Source organism: Scyliorhinus canicula, unplaced genomic scaffold (assembly GCF_902713615.1).
Source record: "Scyliorhinus canicula unplaced genomic scaffold, sScyCan1.1, whole genome shotgun sequence".
Classification (NCBI taxonomy): Eukaryota; Metazoa; Chordata; class Chondrichthyes; order Carcharhiniformes; family Scyliorhinidae; genus Scyliorhinus; species Scyliorhinus canicula.
This window is the reverse complement of record NW_024055499.1, coordinates 2,191,499-2,212,470: the sequence shown is the minus strand read 5'-3', so window position 1 is coordinate 2,212,470 and position 20,972 is coordinate 2,191,499. Positions and strand designations below refer to the sequence as shown.

The 20,972-nt window shown below is 47.8% G+C and overlaps 1 gene segment (V, D, J or C); it reads right to left on the bottom strand.

The window, feature by feature from the left end:
• Window positions 1-2,958: 2,958 nt before the first annotated feature.
• Window positions 2,959-19,860, bottom strand: LOC119960406. The segment is given in 4 exon segments: window positions 2,959-3,284; window positions 3,905-4,213; window positions 4,421-4,720; window positions 19,808-19,860. Coding segments are annotated over 4 exon segments (954 nt in total).
• Window positions 19,861-20,972: the final 1,112 nt, after the last annotated feature.

Below are 20,972 nucleotides of genomic sequence, written 5' to 3'. Positions count from 1 at the left end.
CCATGTTTCTGTGTGACCCTCAAATCAGTTCCCAGTGGGTCTCATGCAGCAACTTAAAGCTGACATTAATTTAAAGGGATGGACAATGAGAGAAGCAGGAACACCGAGATCTAAATGTGATGGGTTTGTTTGTCTGAAATGGGAAATTGTCCGATTTTTCCTCATCTGGAGGAAAGTCAATGAAGATATTTTGCTGAATCCTGGAATGAATGAGTTTTACTCTGTCTCTAACCCAGGGTGTTTCTGAGCTGAGAGCTCTGGTTGTATCAGACTTGGGGCTGAGACCTGTAGAAATCCGGGTCTCATTGACCAGAGACTGGTTTAAAATCGCTGGATTTTAAAGCAGACCAAGACAGGCCAGCAGCACGGTTCAATTCCCGTACCAGCCTCCCCGAACAGGCGCCGGAATGTTGCGCTGAGGGGCGTTTCACAATAACTTGACTGAAGCCTACTTGTGACAATAAGTGATTTTCATTTCATTTTCAGATCTAACATCAGTAAAGTGGAAACACCATTAATCAAGTGGCTGTATGTTTAAATCACAATTAGAGGAAACGTTTTTATTATTTTTATTTTAGTTCGAAATATAACCAATCGATTCTCATTGACATGAATTAACGGTGTCCATCAGAGCGAGGGAAATGTTCACAAAACTGGGTTTACCGCTGGATTTATCAACCGTTCTGTTGATGATCTTCAAGGGGATGGCTTCATGTCCCACCACACAGGAGTAAGAAGCGCCGCTGGCCCACTCCTCCGCTGCAATGGATAACAGGCTGTACATGAAGAAGGAGCTATTGCCGTTCTCCGCCATCACCTCGGTGTTCTTGTAGTTCCCGGGATTCACCGCTTGTCATTGACGGTCCACTTGACGAAGATCTCTCGGGGGGAGAAACCTCTCACTAAGCAGCTGAGGGAGACGAATCTCTGAGCGGAGACGTCTTCAGCCGAGGGCAGGAGGACAGAGACGGACGGTTCCCGCGGATTGGGATCTGCAGAAAATGTACAATAAATGTCAATAAAATGGGAAATTCCGGAGACAATGGAACCGCGGGTTAGATGTGAGAGAAATGTGTTTTGTGTTGGATTTTAAAGGTTTCCATTTTCCACTTTGGGATCTGTCCGGGTTCCCAGCTCGGAGCAGAGGTGGACACAATCCTTTTCCCTGAGAATTTACGGATATTGGATTCGAAAGTTTCAGAAAGTGTACAGCAGGGGAACAGGCCATTCGGCCCAACTATTCTGTGCTGGTGTATAAACTCCACACCAGGCTCCTCCCACCTTACCCCAAGAGGATTAGAAAACTGCCAATGTGACACCTTTATTCTAAAGGGAGGGCGTCAAAAACAGGTAACTATAGGCCAGGGACCTTAACATCTGTCAGTGGAAAACGGTTCGAGTCCATTATAACAGATCCAATAGCTGAGCATTTCGAAATACATAATATAATCAAACAGAGTCAGCACGGCTTCGTGAAGGGGAAATCATGCCTGAAACCTTTATTGCCCTTGTTCGAGGTGATAAGGAGAAGGCTGGAGAAGGGGGAATCAGTAGATGTAATATACATGAATTTCAAAACTGTGTTTAATAAATGAATGTACTATTCCCACGGCTGGAGATGACAAAAATATAAAGACAAGTGGTGAGGTTACAGAAAATCTAGAGAGGGACAGAGGTGGCTTAAGTTACTGAGTAAAAACTTGGCAGATGGAACATAATGTAGGAAAATGTGAGTTTAGACACTTTGGTAGGAGGAGGAACATAACGGAATATTATTTAGATGTAGAAAGACTGAAGAAAGCTGAAGTAACGGGGGAATTGGGGGCCCTCATGCAGAAACCACACAAAGCAAGTTTTGCAGGTAATATGGAGACAAATTGAATGTTGACATTTATTTCAAAGGGAATAGAATATAAACATGGGGACGTCTGGCTCAAACTATACAAAGTTAGACTAGTTAGACTAGTTAGACTACACCTGATATACTTTGAATAGTTTTCGTGGCCTTACCTAAGGAAGACAGATTGGTTTTGAAGGCAGTCTTGAGAAGGATCACGAGGGATGGAGGGATTTTCTTACAGGGAGAGGTTAAGTAGGCTGGGCCTGGACTGATTGGAGTTTAGAAGAATGAAGGCGGCCTAATCGAGACATGAAAGATTCTCAGGGAGCTTCGGAGTGTAGTCGCTGTGAGATTGTTTTCCCTTGTGGGAGCATCTCGGACCAGAGTGCAGGATCACATAGTCAATGTTCGCCCATTTCAGACAGAGATGAGAAGGAATTTCCTCTCTCAGAGCATCGGGGAGCTGTAGAATTATTTAACCCAGGGGGCTGTAGATTCTGGGTTGTTCAGTATGTTCAAGGTTGAGAGAGACATATTTTAAACCAATGAGAGATATGGGATTGGATTTTGTTTATTGTCACGTGTACCGAGGTACAGTGAAAAGTATTTTTCTGCAAGCAGCTCAACAGATCATTCAGTACATGAAAAAGAAAGGGAAATAAAATAAAATACATAACAGGGCAACATAAGGTACACAATGTAACTACTTAACACCGGCATCGGGTGAAGCATACAGAGGTGTAGTGTTAATGAGGTCAGTCCGTTAGGGGGTCGTTTAGGTGTCTGGTAACAGCGGGAGAAGGCGGGAAAGAGGAGTTGAAGATCATCACATCAGATCAGTTATGACCTCATTGAAGGCTGGATCAGTGTTGTTGGGCTGAATAGCCTACGTCTGCTCCTAAGTCTTGTGGTCATTGGTCTAGCTCCGTCTAAAGCCCATATCACTGCTTTTAATTCATTGTTCCTTCATCTACGTATCAATTTCCCCCTTAAGATCAACAGGCCCAAAATATTTAGTCGTGGAATTACCAATCAGAATGGACCCATAAATACACTGAATGCTAAATACTGACCGCTGCACTGACACTAGAAATAGACACAATGACTCACTTATTGCTTCAGTTTCGCCGCTCACCTATTTTTTTGTGGATTGAAATTCTTAAAGGAGTTGGCAAGTCCTGATGGCTCGCCACACAGTCAAACACAGCCCCACTCAGCCAGGCTTGTGTCGAGATGTTTAATTTGCTGACCACGCTCTCAGTATCTGCCCCAGGCTGGTCGGCAATCTCTGATTTCAGCGGCTTCTTCGCTTCACTCCAGGACACGTTGACTCCATAAGGACCATTCGAAATGACGCAGGTTAAGGTTACAGTCGCGTCCAGTAAGACCTGTTCTATTGGCGGTGGCAGTATTGTTACTGAGGCGGTAGTGCAACCGGAAGGATCTGTGAATGAAAAAAGTGGAAATCAACCCAAGTTTCAGCTTCAGAATCAGGACAGCAGGATTCAGCCTTCACTCTCTAAATGGAATAAATTAACTTCGAAACTTCTAATGATCGCCATTAATCTTCTGTACACCAGTTTTGTCACCTTAAACGATTCTCATTGTGAAATACAGTGAGCCACAATGGCATTCTAATGAATGAGTATTGCAGCATTCCCAATACAAATATTCCAATCCTTATCTCGGAAACCAAATAGGGAAGGCTGATTTATAAATCGGTTGAATGAACTTTCCAACACTTTACCTTGGAGCTGTTATCAATAAGTGTTTCAGACACCCACTGCCTCTCAAATATAATCAGCTGTCTCAGGATAAAGCTGATATCAAGGCCACCTCACTCACTAAATGAATTCAAATTAGAGGCAAACATTTATTTCTCTGCTGATCAAATCCTGAATGGTGAGCAATCCTAATGCAGCTCTTACATCAGAATGAAACACAAACTACATGGCAGTAAATTAGAAGTTATTTTGTGCTTTGTACTGATTTTAATAAATACCTGATTTTGATTAACATCAGAGTGCAGGATGATTTATTGTTTCCTCTGTTTGTGTCTCTTACCAGATGCGGTGATGTTGTGACTTTGGGTGACCTCTTGATGAGTGACCTGGCAGGTGTAGACCGCTTTGCTGAACCATTCCCCAGCGGAGACTGTCAGCCGACTGCTCGCCGAGAAGTTCCCGTTCACTTCACAGACGGAAGAGGTGACAATTCCTGAACCCATGGCTTGTCCACTCTTCAGCCACTTCACCGTCATTGAATTTGGCTGGAAATCGTTAATTGAACAGACGATGGTTGCAAATTTCTGTCTTGTGATTTCTTCACTGGAACTCACGGTGAGGAGAACATTTGGAGCATAAATTTTGGGACCTTCAAGAAACACAATGAGATATTTCTTGCAGAAGAAATTGATAAACAAAATGAGTTCATATACTTAAAAAATGTTTGTGGTCAATAGACACTAAGCTGGATTTTCCAGGGATCAGGAATATGCAGAGTATTACAAATGAGTTATATCCAAGACCCTATATAAGGTAATCATAGGTTTTCTATTTCTCACAGTTCCACAACACTTACATTCCATTCCAATGCTCTTGTCTGAGCCGCTGTGTCGAACCTCACAGCTGATGTTGCTGCATCCCCCCTCTGACTCGGTGATGGTTAACTGGCTGCTCAGGGTGTAGGTTCCCTTCTTGTTTTTTACTGATGGGTATTTCTTAACTCCAGTGGTGATCAGCTGCCCATCGTTCTTCCAGGTGAGGCTGGTGATTTCTGGGGAGTAGTCCATCGCCAAACAGCCGTAGGTCACGGAGCCGTCGGTGTTATGTTGCTGACAGGAGGAGACCAGACTGTAGAGAGTGGGCGGAGTCGGTGTCACTGGGGGAGAATGGCCCATTCAGCAAGTTAGACTCTGGTATTTGTGATTTATAAGTAACCAAGCATTTCATAATTTGACTAGAACTATGATTTTATCCTAACATTTCCGATTAAATCGCACATCCACATTGAATCTTCTATCAGTTCTATCGTTCGGAATCACCTACTTTTTGTCCCTTCTTCAGAAACTCACCTCTTTCTCCGTCTCTATAAAAAAACATATTTTGATGTAATCTGAATGGTGTAACTTTCATTGGATTGAAAGAGAAGAGCAGAGCGTTTCCCCCATTATTTCAGCCACCATGTAATATAAAATGCAAATGAGGCCATAGTCCCGGAGACTGTTCTTTCCCTTTGAGAGCTGACTGTGGTGATTTAACATGAGGGTTACCACACATCAGGCCAGGAGCAAGGTTGAGAATGGGGGTCTTCATGAATAACCTCAGCCGGTACAGCAATCGTACCCACGCTGTTGGGATCGCTCTTCGTCACGAACCAGCCGTCCAGCGAACTGAGCTGTGTACGTCACAATCCAGCAAACTGAGCTGTGTACGTCACAATCCAGCTAACTGAGCTGTGTACGTCACAATCCAGCAAACTGAGCTGTGTACGTCACAATCCAGCTGACTGAGCTGTGTACGTCACAATCCAGCTAACTGAGCTGTGTACGTCACAATCCAGCTAACTGAGCTGTGTACGTCACAATCCAGCTAACTGAGCTGTGTACTCACAAACCAACTGACTGAGCTGTGTACGTCACAAACCAGCTAACTGAGCTGTGTACGTCACAAACCAACTGACTGAGCTGTGTACGTCACAAACCAACTGACTGAGCTGTGTACGTCACAAACCAACTGACTGAGCTGTGTACGTCACAATCCAGCTAACTGAGCTGGCTACTTCACAATCCAGCGAACTGATCTGTGTACGTCACAATCCAGCTAACTGAGCTGTGTAGGTCATAATCCAGCTAATTGAGCTGTGTACGTCACAATCAATTTGTCTTACAAAAGTTGTCTCTTCATTTGTATCTTTGCAGTTTTGGGAAATTCCCTTTGTTCAAACTGACTGATGCCCCTCCTCTCTCCATCTCACTACTCCCACTCCCCAAACCAGAGAATAGTGGCTTTGCTTCAAAAACACCTTCTGAATGCATCTTTATATAATTACAATAAAACTCTACATTTGAGTAATTGCAACATTCACTAATTTTAGGACCATGCACATTGACAGCAGGAGGAGGCCATTCAATCCGTGGAGTCTCCTCCCCCATTCAATAAGATCCCGGCTGTGCTGATTGTGGTGTTAACCCCACATTCCGCCTGTCACTGAGACCGGGCTGTCTGCGATCCCCCCACCCCCCGCCCCGCGCTCCCTGTGCGTCCCCCATCTCTCTGCGGTTCCCGCTGGATTGCTGCACCTTCCTCCTTGTCCCTTCACTATCGTTTAGCTCTCTGCTCTTTTCAACGGCTCTTTGCCCATGTGCGCTGCACTTTCCCAGTTCTTTCGACTTTTCCCGGTTCCTGCACTTTCCCCGGGCTTTTTGAACATTTCGCCAGCACTGTGCGCTTTACCCCGATTCTTATGGCTTATCGCCCACTCTATGGACTTTCGTCCGGCTCTCTGCACTTGCGCCAACTCTCTGCCCCTTCCCCCGGCTCTCTGCCCCTCCCCCCGGCTCTCTGCGCCTCCCCCCGGCTCTCTGCGCCTTCCCCCGGCTCTCTGCTCCTTCCCCCGGCTCTCTGCCCCTTCCCCCGGCTCTCTGCTCCACCCCCGGGCTCTCTGCTCCTTCCCCCGGCTCTCTGCCACTTCCCCCGGCTCTCTGCCCCTTCCCCGGCTCTCTGCGCCTCCCCCCGGCTCTCTGCGCCTTCCCCCGGCTCTCTGCTCCTCCCCCGGCTCTCTGTCCCTTCCCCCGGCTCTCTGCTGCTTCCCCGGCTCTTGGCGCCTTCCCCCGGCTCCCTGCACTTCTCCCGACTCCTGCACTCCCACTTGCCCCCCGGCTCTCTGCACCTTTCCCTTGCTCCCTGCACTTCCTTCCAGCTCCCTGTCCTTTTCTACAGCTCTCTGTGTGTTCCGCTGCATCTCTGCCCATTCCCCTTCATCTCTGCCCTTTCCTCTGCATCTCTGCCCCTTCCCCTGCATCTCTGCCCATTCCCCTGCATCTCTGCCCACTCCCTGCATCTCTGCCCATTCCCCTGCATCTCTGCCCTTTCCCCTGCATCTCCGCCCATTCCCCTGCATCTCTGCCCATTTCACTGCATCTCTGCCCTTTCCCCTGCATCTCTGCCCTTTCCCTTGCATCTCTGCCCATTCCCCTGCATCTCTGCCCATTCCCCTGCATCTCTGCCCTTTCCACTGCATCTCTGCCCTTTCCCCTGCATCTCTGCCCTTTCCCTTGCATCTCTGCCCATTCCCCTGCATCTCTGCCCATTCCCCTGCATCTCTGCCCTTTCCACTGCATCTCTGGCCATTCCCCTGCATCTCTGCCCTTTCCACTGCATCTCTGCCCATTCCCCTGCATCTCTGCCCTTTCCCTTCATCCCTGCCCTTTCCCCTGCATCTCTGCCCATGCCCCTGCATCTCTGTGCTTTCCTCCCAACTCTGCCTTTTCGCCGTCTCTCGGCTCCTTCCCCCGGCTCTCCGCACTTTCCCCCGGCTCTCGGCTCCTTCCCCCGGCTTTCTGCACCTTCCCCCGGCTCTCTGCCCCTCCCCTGGCTCTCTGCTCCTTCCCCCGGCTCTCTGCCCCTTCCCCCGGCTCTCTGCTCCATCCCCCGGCTCTCTGCTCCTTCCTGCGGCTCCCTGCCCCTTCCCCCGACTCTCTGCTCCTTCCCCGGCTCTCTCCCCTTCCCCCGGCTCCCTGCTCCTTCCCCCGGCTCTCTGCCCCTTCCCCCGGCTCTCTGCCCCTTCCCCCGGCTCTCTGCCCCTTCCCCCGGCTCTCTGCCCCTTCCCCCGGCTCTCTGCGCCTTCCCCTGGCTCTCTGCTCCTTCCTCCGGCTCTCTTCTCCTGCCCCCGGCTCTCGGCACCTTCCCCGGCTCTCTGCCCCCCCCCCCCCCCGGCTCTCGGCTCCTTCTCCCCGGCTCTCGGCTAATTCCCCCGGCTCTCTGACCCTTCCCCGCTCTCTGCCCCTTCCCCCGGCTCTCTGCCCCTTCCCCCTGCTCTCTGCCCCTTCCCGCGGCTCTCTGCCCCTTCCCGCGGCTCTCTGCCCCTTCGCCCGGCTCTCTGCCCCTTCCCCCGGCTCTCCGCACTTTCCCCGGCTCTCTGTTCCTTCCTCTGGCTCCCGGCATCCCGTGTCATGCCGCCACATTCGGGCGCCACTGGACATCAGTTTCGCTCCAGTTCTCTATTCCTCCCCCGTTGCAGACGCTCCCTTGCCCATTTCCTGAGCATCAGAGAGAGAGGATGAGTGAGTAAACTGAGTGAGGGTAGGAGAGTGAGTGTGGTGTGGTGAGTAACTGAGTGAGTGTAGGAGGGTGAGTGGGGATGAGTGAGTAAGTGAGTTAGGGTAGGCGAGTGAGTGCGGGTGAGTGAGTAACTGAGTGAGGGTAGGGGAATGAGTGTGGGTGAGTGAGTAACTGAGTGAGGGTAGGAGAGTGAGTGCGGGTGAGTGAGTAACTGAGTGAGGATAGGAGAGTGAGTGTGGGTGAGTGAGTAACTGAGTGAGGGTAGGAGAGTGAGTGTGGGTGAGTGAGTAACTGAGTGAGGGTAGGAGAGTGAGTGTGAGTGGGTAACTGAGTGAGGGTAGGAGAGTGAGTGTGGGTGAGTGAGTAACTGAGATAGGATAGGAGAGTGAGTGTGGGTGAGTGAGTAACTGAGTGAGGGTAGGAGAGTGAGTGTGTGTGAGTGAGTAACTGAGTGACGGTAGGAGAGTGAGTGTGGTTAGTGAGTAACTGAGTGAGGGTAGGAGAGTGAGTGCGGGTGATTGAGTTGGCTGATTGAGGATGTATTAGTGTTGATGAGTGGCAGATCAGAGTGAATGACTGAGTGAGGGTAATGGGTGAGGCTGTGTCACCGAGCACGAATGAGCCAAGATGGGTGAGGGAGAGTGAGTGAGACGCAGGAATGAGTGCCGCTGGGTGAATGAGGTTGTGTAGTTAGAGTCAATGAACAGGAGTGAGCGAGGGTGGGTGAGTCAGGGGGTCGGTGAGTGAGTGAGCTTGGGTGAGTCGGGGGTCAACTGCTGGTGAGTGAATGTAGTGGGTGAATGAATGAGGGGGAGTCAGTGACCGTGGTCGAGTGAGGGTGATTGAGTGAGGATGGTTGAGGGAGGATGTATGAGTGAGTGCGGGTCAGTGAGGATGTAAGTGTGGCTCAGTGAGTGAGGTGAGTCATTGAGAATTAGTGGGTGTGCGAAGGTGAGTGAGGATGTGTGAGTGGCAGAGAATGAGTGTGGGTGGTGCGCGAGGGTGGGTGTGTGATGGTGGTTGAGTGAGTGAGGGTGAGTGAGGGATGGGTGAGGGTAAATGAGGTGTGTGAGGATGGGTGGGTGAGTGGGGGTGAGTGTAGTGGGTGACAGAGGGTGGGTGCGTCTGGTGAGGGTGTCTCAATAAGGGTGTATGAGGGAATGTGAATGAGTGAGGGTGTATGAGTGAGGAAGGGTAAGGATCTGTGAGTGAAGGTGTGTGAAAGAGGGTAGGTGCGAGTCTTGTGAGGGTGAATGAGTGAGGCTGGTGAGGGAGTATAAATGAGTCAGGGTGGATGTGTGAGGGGGATTCGAGAGCGATGGTGGATTGGAGGGTGAGTGAGTGTGGGGGAGTTAGGGTGGGTGGTGGTATTTGAGTGAGGGGGGAGATTGAATGTGTCAGTGAGGGGTGGGTTACTGATTGAGGGTGCGTGAGGGTGGGTGTGGTGAGTGTGGGTGAGTGAATAAGCGTGCGTGAGGGTGGTGTGTGGGGTGGGGGAGTGAGGGTGTGTGGAGTGAGGGTGGGGGATGAGTGTGGGGGGGGGGGGTGACTGAGTGAGGGTGAGAGCCTGAAGGAGAGTGGGTGAGGATGAATCAGGATGGGGCGTTGGTTTGAGGATGAGTGGGGTGAGAGTGTGTGGTGAGGGTGAACGAGTTAGGTTGGGCCTGAAAGGGTGAGTCAATCAGGGCGAGTGGTGGTGAATGAGGATGGGTGACTGTGTGTGTGAGGGTGAGGGAGTGAAATTGTGTCAGGGTTTGTGGGTGAGTGAGAGTGTGTCAGGGAGGGTGTGTGAGTGAAAGTGTGTCAGGGTGGATGGGTGAGAGTGGGTCCAGGGAGGGTGGGTGAGTGAGTGTGTGTCAGGGAGGGAGGGTCAGTGAGTGTGTCAGGGAGGGTGGGTGAGTTAGGGTCTGTCAGGGAGGATGGGTTAGTGATGTGTCAGGGAGGGTGGGTCAGTGAGTGTGTGTCAGGGATGGTGGGTGAGTGAAAGTGTGTCAGGGAGGGTGGGGGGAGTGAGAGTGTGCCAGGTGAGGGTGGGTGAGTGTGTGTGTGTCAGGGAGGGTGGGTGAGTGAGAGTGTGTCAGAGAGGGTGGGTGGTGTGAGAGTGTGTGAGGGAGGGTGGGTCAGAGTGTGTGTGTCATTGGGGGAGTGAGAGTGTGCCAGGGAGGGTGGGTGAGTGTGTGTGTGTCAGGGAGGGTGGGCGAGTGAGAGTGTGCCAGGGAGGGTGGTGAGTGTGTGTGTCAGGGAGGGTGGGCGAGTGAGAGTGTGTCAGGGAGGGTGGGTGAGTGAGAATGTGTCAGGGAGGGTGGTGAGTGAGAGTTTGTCAGGGAGGGTGGGTGAGTGAGAGTGTGTCAGGGAGGTGGGTGAGAGTGTGTGTGTCAGGGAGGGTGGGTGAGTGTGTGTGTCAGGGAGTGTGGGTGAGTGAAAGCGTGTCAGGCTGGGTTGGGCGTGTGAGAGTGTGTCAGGGAGGGGTGGGTGAGTGAGAGTGTGTCAGGGAGGGTGGGAGAGAGTGTGTGTGTCATTGAGGGGGTGGGTGTGTGAGAGTGTGTCACGTGGGTGTGAGAGTGTGTCGGGGAGAGTGGGGTGAGTGAAAGTATGTCAAGGGGTGGGTAAGTGGAGTGTGGTAGGGAGGGTGGGGTGGGGTGAGTGTGTGTCAGGGAGGGTGGATGAGTGAGAGTGTGTCAGGGAGGGTGGGTGAGTGAGAGTGTGTCAGGTAGGGTGGGTGTGTGAGAGTTTCAGGGAGGGTGGGTGAGAGTGTGGTGTGTCAGGGATGGGGTGGGTGTGTGAGAGGGTGTCACGGGGGGTGTGTGAGAGTGTGTCAGTAGAGTGGGTGAGGGAAAGTGTGTCAGGGAGGGTGTGTGAGTGACTGTGTGTCAGGGAGGTGAGTGATTGAAAGTGTGTCGGGGAGGGTGTGTGAGTGAGTGTCTGTCAGGGAGGGATGGGGGGGGGTGGTGAGTGTGTGTCAGGGAATGTGGGTCATGAGTGTGTGGGCAGGAGGGTGGGTGAGTGAGAGTGTGTCAGGGAGGGTGTGTGAGAGAGTTTGTCAGGGTGGGTGGGTGAGTGAGAGTGTGTCAGGGAGGCTGGTGAGTGTGTCAGGGTGGGTGGTGAATGAAGTGTGTCAGGGAGGGTGGGTGAGTGAGTGAGTGAGGAAGTGTGGGTGAGTGAGTGAGTGAGGGAGAGTGGGTGAGTGAGGAAGTGTGGGAGGGTGGGTGAGTGAGAGTGCGTCAGGGAGGCTGGGTGAGTGTGTCTGGGTGGGTGAGTGAGAGTGTGTCAGGGAGGTTGGGTGAGAGAGTGAGTGAGGGAGGGTGGATGAGTCTGTGTGTGTCAGGGATGGTGGGTGAGAGAGAGTGCGTCAGGGACGCTGGGTGAGTGTGTCTGGGTAGGTGAGTGAGAGTGTGTCAGGTAGGGTGGGTGAGAGAGTGAGTGAGGGAGGGGTGGGTGAGTCTGTGTGTGTCAGGAAGGGTGGGTGAGTGAGAGGTGGTCAGTGAGGGTAAGTGAGTGAGAGAGTATCAGGGAGGGTGGGTGAGTGAAAATGTGTCAGGGAGGGTGGGTGAATGAGTGTCTGTCAGGGAGTGTGGGGGTGAGTGTGTGTCAGGGTGGGTGGGTGAGTGAGAGTGTGTGAGGAGGGTGGGGGTGTGTGTGCGTCAGAGAGGGAGGTGAGTGAGTGTGTGTCAGGAAGGGCGGATGAGTGAGAGTGTGTCAGGGAGGGTGGGTGAGTGTGTGTGTGTCAGGTAGGGTGTGTGAGTGAGGGTGCATGAGTGAGAGTGGATCAGGGAGGTGTGTCAGGGTGGGGTGAGTGTGTGTCAGGGAGGGTGGGTGAGTGAGTGTGTCAGGGAGGGTGGGTGTGTGAGAGTGTGTCAGGGAGGGTGGGTGAATGAGAGTGTCAGGGAGGGTGGCTGAGTGTCTGTGTGTCAGGGAGGGTGGGTGAGTGAGTGTGTGTCAGGGAGTGTGGGTGAAAGTGTGTCAGTGAGGGTGGGTGAGTGAGAGTGTGTCAGGGAGGGTGGGTGAGTGAGAGTGTGTCAGGGAGGGTGAGTGAGTGTGTGTCAGGGAGGGTGGGTGAGTGTATCACCGAGAGTGGGTGAGTCAGAGTGTGTCAGGGAGGGTGGGTGAGTGTATCAGAGAGTGGGTGAGTCAGAGTGTGTTAGGAGGGTGGGTGAGTGACAGTGTGTCAGGGAGGGTGGGTGAGTGAGAGTGTGTTAGGGAGGGCGAGTGAGTGTGTCAGGGAGGGTGGGTGAGTGAGTGTCTGTCGGGGGGGGGTGAGTGAGAGTGTGTCAGGGAGGGTGGGTGAGTGAGAGTGTGTCAGGGTGGGTGGGTGAGTGAGGGTAAGTGAGTGAGGGTGGGTGTGATTGTGGGTGTGGGAGGGTGGTGTGAGGGTTGTTAAGGAAAGATGTATCATTGAGGATAGATGAATGAGGGTGAATGAGTGATTGTGAGTGAGTGAAGACTGGTGAGTGAGGGCGAATGAGCGTGGATGAGTGAGTGACCGCGATGGTCCTTCCCAGGTGCTCCCAGCCCATTAGGACGATGTTCCTCTGGATGAGGTTCCGCTCAGGCTCAGCTTCCTGTTGACTGTTGTCCACAGTCGAGCTGGGGGCTCTTCCATTTGTCTCCACCACCCCACCTCCTCCTCTTCCTCTCCATCCATCCTGTCCTGATTCTCCACATTGATCAGCTTTCTGTAACACCGGCTGTGTGCAGTCAGACAGCAGTGTAGATCACTGGGCAGCTGCTTTAATACTTTCAGCAACACCGGCTGTGTACAGTCAGACAGCAGTGTAGATCACTGGGCAGCTGCTTTAATACTTTCAGTAACACCGGCTGTGTACAGTCAGACAGCAGTGTAGATCACTGGGCAGCTGCTTTAATGCCGATGTAATTTCATTTTGTGCAAAACAATTCGGAACTTCAACAATGAACATTCCTGCAACTTGAGATTTTCATTTTACAAATGGCAATTTCAGGCCGTAAAATTGTTGTCATATTGTGTCAGAGTGTTTTCTTCATTTTGTGCTGTAGGAGTCTCTGGCTGGGCCAGCATTTATTTCCCATCCCTCAGTGCCATTGAGAAGATGGTGGTGAGCTTCATTCTTCAACCACTGCCGTCCATGTGGTGTTTGGGAGGCAGCTCCAGAATTTTGAATCATGGACAGTGAAGGAACAATGTGATATTTGGAGATCACGATGGTGAGAGGCTGGATGGAGAAATTCCAGTTGGTGATGTTCCCATGTGTCTGCTGTCCTTGTGCAGATGGTAGCTGTTGTGAGTTTGGAAGCTGCTGTCGAAGGAGCCATGACGAGTTCCTGCAGAGCATGTTGTTGGTGTTACACACTGCTGCCAGTGTTCCTCAGTGGTGGGGGGAGGGAGTGGTTGTCGATGGTGTGCCAATCACGGGCTACTTTGTCCTGGATGATGTTCAGTTTTTGAGTGTCGTTGGAGCTGTATTCATTCAGACAAGTGGACAGCATTCCATCACACTCCTGAATGTGCCTTGCAGATGGTGGACGTGATATGGAGCTGCCGGCGTTGGACTGGGGTGAGCACAGTAAGAAGTCTCACTCAGGTGACTCACCTGATGAAGGACTGCGCTCCTAAAGCTAGGGATTCTAAACAAACCTGTCGGACTTTAACTTGGTGTTGCAGATGGTGGACAGGCTTTGGGGCGTCAGGAGGTGTTTTTGTTGCAGAATTCCGAGTCTCTGACCTGTTGTCACAGCCACACAGTGTATATGGCGAGTCCAGTTCAGTTTCTGGTCAATGGTCAGCAGGAGATTCAGCGATGGTAATTCCATTGAATGGCATTGGGGTGATCGTTCGATCTTCACTTGTTTGAGATGTCCATTACGTGCACTTGTCTGGTACGAATGTTCCTTTCCCCTTGTCAGCCCAAGCCTGGATATAGTCCAGATCTTGCTGCATTTAGCAATGGACTGCTTCAGTAACTGCGGAGTCGTGAATGGTGCTGAACATCATTCAATGATCAGCCAAAATCCCCACTTCTGACTTTTGGAAGGTCATTGCTGAAGCAGCTAAAGATGGTGGGACCGACACTGAGGAACCCCTGCAGTGATGTCCTGGAACTGAGATGATTGACCTCCAGAAACCAAAACCATCTTCCGCTCGGTATGACTCAAACCAGCGGGGAATTTCCCCCCGATTCCCATTGACTCCAGTTTTGCTCGGGGTCCTTAATGCAACACTGGTTCAAATGTTGCCTTGATGTCACGAACAGTCACACTCAGCTGTCTTTGTGTTCTTGTGTGTGGTATCCTTGTGTGCGTGTTCCCAGGTATTCATGTGTGTGTGTGTGTGAGCGTGTGTCTGTTCCTCTGTGTGTGTGAGTGTCCCTCTGTATCCCTGTGTACGTGTTCCTCGGTGATCATGTGGGTCTGTGAGCGTGTATGTCTGTTCCTGTTTGTGTGTTGCTGTGTGTGTGATGAGTGTATGTGTGCTCTTGAGTGTGTGTGTGTTTCCTTGCGTGTGTGTGTTGCCGTGTTGTGCGTCTGAGTGTAAGTGTGTGTGAACATACGTGTGTGTTCCTGTGTGTCCCTATGTGTGCGTTCCTGTGTGTGAGAGAGAGAGAGACAGACAGAGTACATGTATGTACGTGAGATAGGTGTCAGAGGGAGAATACAATAATCTGCAAGGGAGAGTTTCTGTGTGAGTGTGTGTGAGGGGATGTGTGTGTGAGATTTTGTGTGTGAGAGAGGCAATGTGTGTGAGAGTGTGTGTACATGGCAGATTGTGTGCGTGAGTTCGAGATAGTGTGTGTATGATTGAGTGTGTGAGATTAGAGAGCATGTGAATGTGTACCGAAGACAGTGAGAGAGACCACGTGTGTCAGAGAGAGACAGAATGTGGGGGCGCGTTTGTGTGTGAGAGTGTGCCAAAGAACATGTGTGTTTGAGTGAGAGAATGTGTGTGTTTGCGAGATGCTGTTTGTGTGCGAGTGTTTGTGTCTGTGTGAGGGAGAGACGGTGTGTCAGAGAAGGACAGATTGTGCGGACGAGTTGTGTGTTTATGAGAGAACGTGTGAGAGTGTGCCAAACAACATGTCTGTGTTTGAGTGAAAGAAAGTGTGTTTACGAGATATGTATGTACCAGTGTTTGTGTGTGAGAGAAATAAGTGCTTGTGTGAGTATGTGTGTCTTTGTTTATGAGTGTGCATGTGCGAAAGAGAGATTGTGTGAGAGAGACACGTGACACTGTGCATGGGAGAGAGAGCAGGTGACAGAATGTATGTGTGTGACAGGGTGCGTATGTGTGTCTGTGGAAGTGTGTGTGAGAGAAAGGGAGAGAGATAGTATGTTTGAGATTGTGTGTGTGAAAGAAGGAATGTTTCTGTTTGAAGAGCGATTATGGATATGACTGTGTGTGGGAGAGATAACTGTGTGTCTGAGATAGTGTGTCTGATCGAGAGGGAGTGTGTGAGAGAAAAATGTGCGTATGAGAGAGAGTACGTATGTCCGAGAGAGAATGTGAGAGAGTGTGAGATACTGCATGCCTGAAAGGAGAAATAGATTGTGTGTCAGAGAGAGAATGAGACAGTGTCCATGAGAGAGAGAGAGGGTGTGCCCGGGTGCACTTGTGACAGTGCCTGAGAGCGGGAGAGTGAGAGAGTAATAATGTGTTGGCGAGTTTGTGTGCGTCTGAGATATTGTGTGTGTATATAAGGGAATGTGTGTAGAGAGAGCCTGAAAGAAAAAATGCTACGTTTGAAGATGATTATGCATGTATGTGAGGGAGAGAGACGGTCTGTGTGTTTGAGAGTGGGTGTGAGAGTGAGACAAGGTGTGTCAGGATTTGGTGAAAGAGAGCGCGTGTGAGATAGAGCGTGTGTGAGTGAGAGAGCGTGTGAGTGAGATCATCACAGTGTGTGAGTGAGATTGTGAGTGTGTGATGCGTGTGAGGCACAGTGTGTATGTTTGAAAGAAGTATTGTGATTATGTGTGAGAGAATGAGTTTGTGTGAGGATGAGAGAGAATGTGTAGAGAGCGAGAGTATGTATGTGTTTGTGATGATGTATGGGCACCAAAACCTGCAAGTTCCCTCCAGGACACTCACCATCCTGATTTGGGAACACACCGCCAATCCTTCACTGTCGCCGAGTCAAAATTCTGGACCTCCGTCCCTAGCAATATTGCAGATATACCTCCGCCACATGGACTGCAGCTATTCAAGGATGCTTCGCATCAAAACTTTCCCAAGAACCCTTAGGCATATATAATAAACTGGCCTTGCCAGCGCCTCCAGAATCCTAGGATAGGATTAAAAATAAAATGCAAAGGATTTATCCGCTGCACTGACCCATTAAATAGATCAAGACTGCCATAGCACGGAACGTAACCCAATAAATCACTCTCTGCATTGCCGAATCGAAAATTCCCAAGACCGATATATCACTGCTTAAAAATCAACCAAATCTCCTTTCCAGCCTGTCTGGCGTTGCTGAATTCTTTCTGACTGTCACAATCTGGGGTTGGAATCCCCTTTCTGAGTCGCCTAGTCAAACATCAAGTATAATTTCCACATTCACACATATACAAGTTTTATTGAAGGACTTGATCAAATTGCACTCCCTGAAATACTGGAAAATGAAGTAGAAGATTTACAACCAGTCAGGAAGATTCCTGGTCCCAGCACAGTGACCGCGCGCACAGAAACTGAACAGATACACATGACAACAATCGAGTTCCACAGATAGATCTGTTCAATCTGTCAGTTTCATGAAACTGTTTGATTTTAATTTATCAATGGCCAACTTCCGACAACAATAATTTAGTGACTTATTTGAAATTAAACTGATATGATTAATTTCAAAACTGCATTCGGTTTTTAACTATTTCTCTCTGTCTGTCTCAAAACTCGATAATTGGGCAAAAAGTAGTTTTGCTGAAAATGAGCAAATTAAATATTACAGATTCAGGGTAGATTAATGACGGAACAGAGACTCAGTGACAGGGCAATAATTAAACAAACCAGGAAATATTCACATTACCCACTGATGTGATCTAAAAACACAACTAAATAAATCAGAAAAAGAATCAGGGCAAAAGAATGTAATCAGAAAAAGAATTTAGCTGCACACAGCAGTATAAAGAATGTATGGTTTCCTAAATTAATTTCAGATATTATTAAAATTCTCTAAAACATTTGAGATATTGCACGCCAGGATACAACTCAATTGTAGGAGATCATTTATGTGAATTAATTCTCACTGATATTGTATTGTAAGTTATTGTTAATTGTCAGCTAATTCTTTATTGGATTATCTGTACTATAATAATAAATATAATAAAAAAGCATTCAATAATCCCCAATTTGTTTTTACCCAGAGCTTTATGAAATAATTGGGGTTTAATTAAAACAACCTGACAATCAAACAATATTGAACAGTAAACTCCAAATTACTCGATGGAAACATCTTACATTTAACTGACTCTATTCACATTTATTTCACTCCAATTGCTCTATTCGACCTACAAACGTGTAAAATATGCGCCGTTCTGAACACATTGATAAATCATAACCCCACTATTCTCAGAAAGTAATGAATATAACGAGAACAGCTGAGTTTGTTCAAATCATTTGCAAAACGCACCCATTATGAGCAAGTGGAGTGGAGAATTTGTTGTTGAATTTAGCATTTAATAAAATTTAAGCCTAAAGCTAAGATATAATCATTCTTTCTTTCCTATCATCTGTTCTTCCTATAATTCTATCGTGTGTAGAGCACAGCCGTGGGAGACAGGATGTCATTATAAAATGCAAAGGTACTGTTAACCTTTTGTAAATAAATAAATCGGTTTGACATTCAAGCTTTACTTTTCAATCTCTTGCCATGTGCAATCTGAACTTTCCTACAATACAAATAAAATCATGGGAACAATTCCTTGATTGGCAGCACTTCCATCTCAGAAACTGTTTCAGGTTAGATTAGTGATAATTCCCTCGCTATCGAACTACAAATTACAGTGAAGGTATAATATGGTTGCAGCGGCACAGAAATAATATAATAACTGGAACTACAAAGTATTTCCAGCCTAGAAACCTGTCCGGTCATGTCAACCTCGTGCAGAACACAGCATGATTGTGAAAGGTGATTAATGATGAATTATATTAATATAAATAACCTTTGGTTAATATGGAGTTGTATCACCGCATTGCAATGGTTTGAATTATATAAATGTTACTATGTTCTGCATGGGCGTTTCCGTCATTATTTCGTTTCATCTAGAAACATCAGTTAAAATTACAAAATGCAACAACATATTGTTATTAGATTATTTTCTTAAAACTGGCTGTTTTCTCCGGACAATCGCCCTTCAAGCATTTTCAAATGCCGAGACTGTTTGCATTCAACCAGAAAACGTGTAACCACTCAGTGTCACCGAGTTTAAACAATGCAGAAACAATGCAGAAACGCTAAACCATTTGACAGATCTGAATCATTTAAAGTCACCCAGATACACAATCTCCTCAGCAGAACAAAACACTAAATCACATCAATGAAACCCGTTTATGGAGAAGCAACTCAACTCTACATCGAACAGGATCAAACTTAACATTGCAAGAAAATATCCAGCAAACCAGCTCATCGCCAAATGTATGAATTATTTAACTAAACAGAAATGTGGAATAACAGCAATAGCATTGCGAGGAGCTGGAATATTTAACAAATAAATATTGAAACGTTACCACATTTTTTCATATTGAGTCATTTTCAAACATATTTAAATGCTTTTAATGTTTGCAGTCGATGGTAAAAGCTGCAACCATCAGATGCCACCGAGATTAAACTTTGCACAAACGGCAAACTGATTGCAGCACCAACTGTGCTCGGAAAGGATTGTCGTAAAACGTGGCTTAGTTTAATCTGCAATTTTCGCTTTTTCACGATGCACTAACAGCCTCCCTGTTCTCTGCCTACAATCGTGCGACAAGCAGTTTCAAACACGTAGACTCTTTGCATTCAATCACAAAACGTGTAACCGCTCAGTGTCACCGAGTTGAAACAATACAGACACGCCAAACCGTTTCACAAACTTTCCTACACAAAGTCACCCAAAAACATTCCTCAGCAGGAAAACACCAAATCACATCACTGAAGGAATGAAACATCACGGAGAAGCAGCTCAATTCTACAAACACTTCCAACAGAACCAAATGTAACATTGCAAGAAATCTCAATTTAGAATGCACCAAACCCTCATTCATCAAATGAATGAACAGGTAAACTAAACAGAAAACTTGAATAAATCATCAGCACTTTCAGTAAGCAGAACATGTTCAATAAGATAGTACAGAAACTTTAGCACATTTTGTCAATGTTGGGTTCGATCTCAAACACTTGTGCGGAAGACGGTACAAGCTGCAGACATTAGATAGAACCGAGATTAAACATGGGGTAAAAACAGACATTTTGTATTTAAAGTAACCCAGCCACACAGTATCCTCAGCAAATAAACATCAAATCACAGCAAACAGGGACTGAATCCCTCAGCAGCATCTTCTGTCAAGAAACCGGGGATTCTATATCCCCCTTTCAGCAGAATCAAATGAAACATTGCAACAACATCTCAATACATGATCCACCAAAACACATTTCAGTGAACGAATGGATTTTAAAATGCAGAAAAATATAAAACAAACTCAAGTAAAACAGTTGGTAAATGACAGAATGGTTCTTACCTGCAGTCACCGTCACCATGGTCCCTTGTCCCCAGTAGTCGAAGTAGTCACAGTGTCACATTCCCTGGTCTGCTCCATTCAATAACCGCACCTGCACAAAATAGATAGAAATCCACCATTATTTTAAATATTCACAAACCAACGGCAAAGAAAATTCACGATTAATTTTCAGGAAATTATATTAATATTTGTGGATACCGTTCTCTCTTCATAAATGACCGAATGTTTTACATTTCACAGACATGGAAATGTTATTGAAAACACGAACTGACTAAATAACGACCCCCAATTTTCCACATTAATTCTTATTATTTTGTCAGTGCTGGAATCAAATAATGCTTCACTGTGAATAAAGTTGGATTATAAACGAGCACTGAGCCAGCCTCAGTGAATTAGTGCTGAGGCTTTTTGTATTGACAGTAACTGCTGTGCTGCGCCAGTATCACATGAGACACAGCGTGTCAAATACTGCGGCAGACTGTTAACTGTAAAATACAGAGATTTAATTTCACTGTTCACTCAAAAAACTAACTCTGTCTCTTCCAAGAGCGAATGGGTGAGTTATTTCAGCTTCCGGTCATTCCATTTATAAAGAGGATGGGAACACTTTTAAACCCTCTGGGCAGATTTAGGAGTCGGTCAACAGTGACAAAGTGGAGATTTTTATACCTTTGCAAACTAATATTACTTCCAAACGTTGTTTTATTTAAAACTCATTGACATTGACAATCCTGTTGTGGCGCTGATCACCAATTGAACAAACTCTATCACTGAGGTTTTTGTGAAGATGTCGCTGTGCACAGCACTGTGACCCACTGTAGTCACAGTGACAGACACCCGCACAAAAACTGCACTCACTCTCTGTTCAGTCCTGCCGCTCAATATTCACTTCAAATACACGTTTACTTCTGATCTAATTTACAATTTACAGCAGTTTATCAAATCCAATGTACATAGATTTCCCAAGTATCAGAAATAATAAAACGATGATTATATCCAAGTCTTTAATTGCTGAAACTGTTAACAGTAAATGTAAACTGACACAAGCTCATCCTATTAGATCGATTAGTTTGTTAGGTTTCACTGTTTAATTTTCTCTGCGTTAGTTATGTGAGAAGCAGCTTGTGCAATGACTCTGATCACTGACATCAATATTACATTTGAA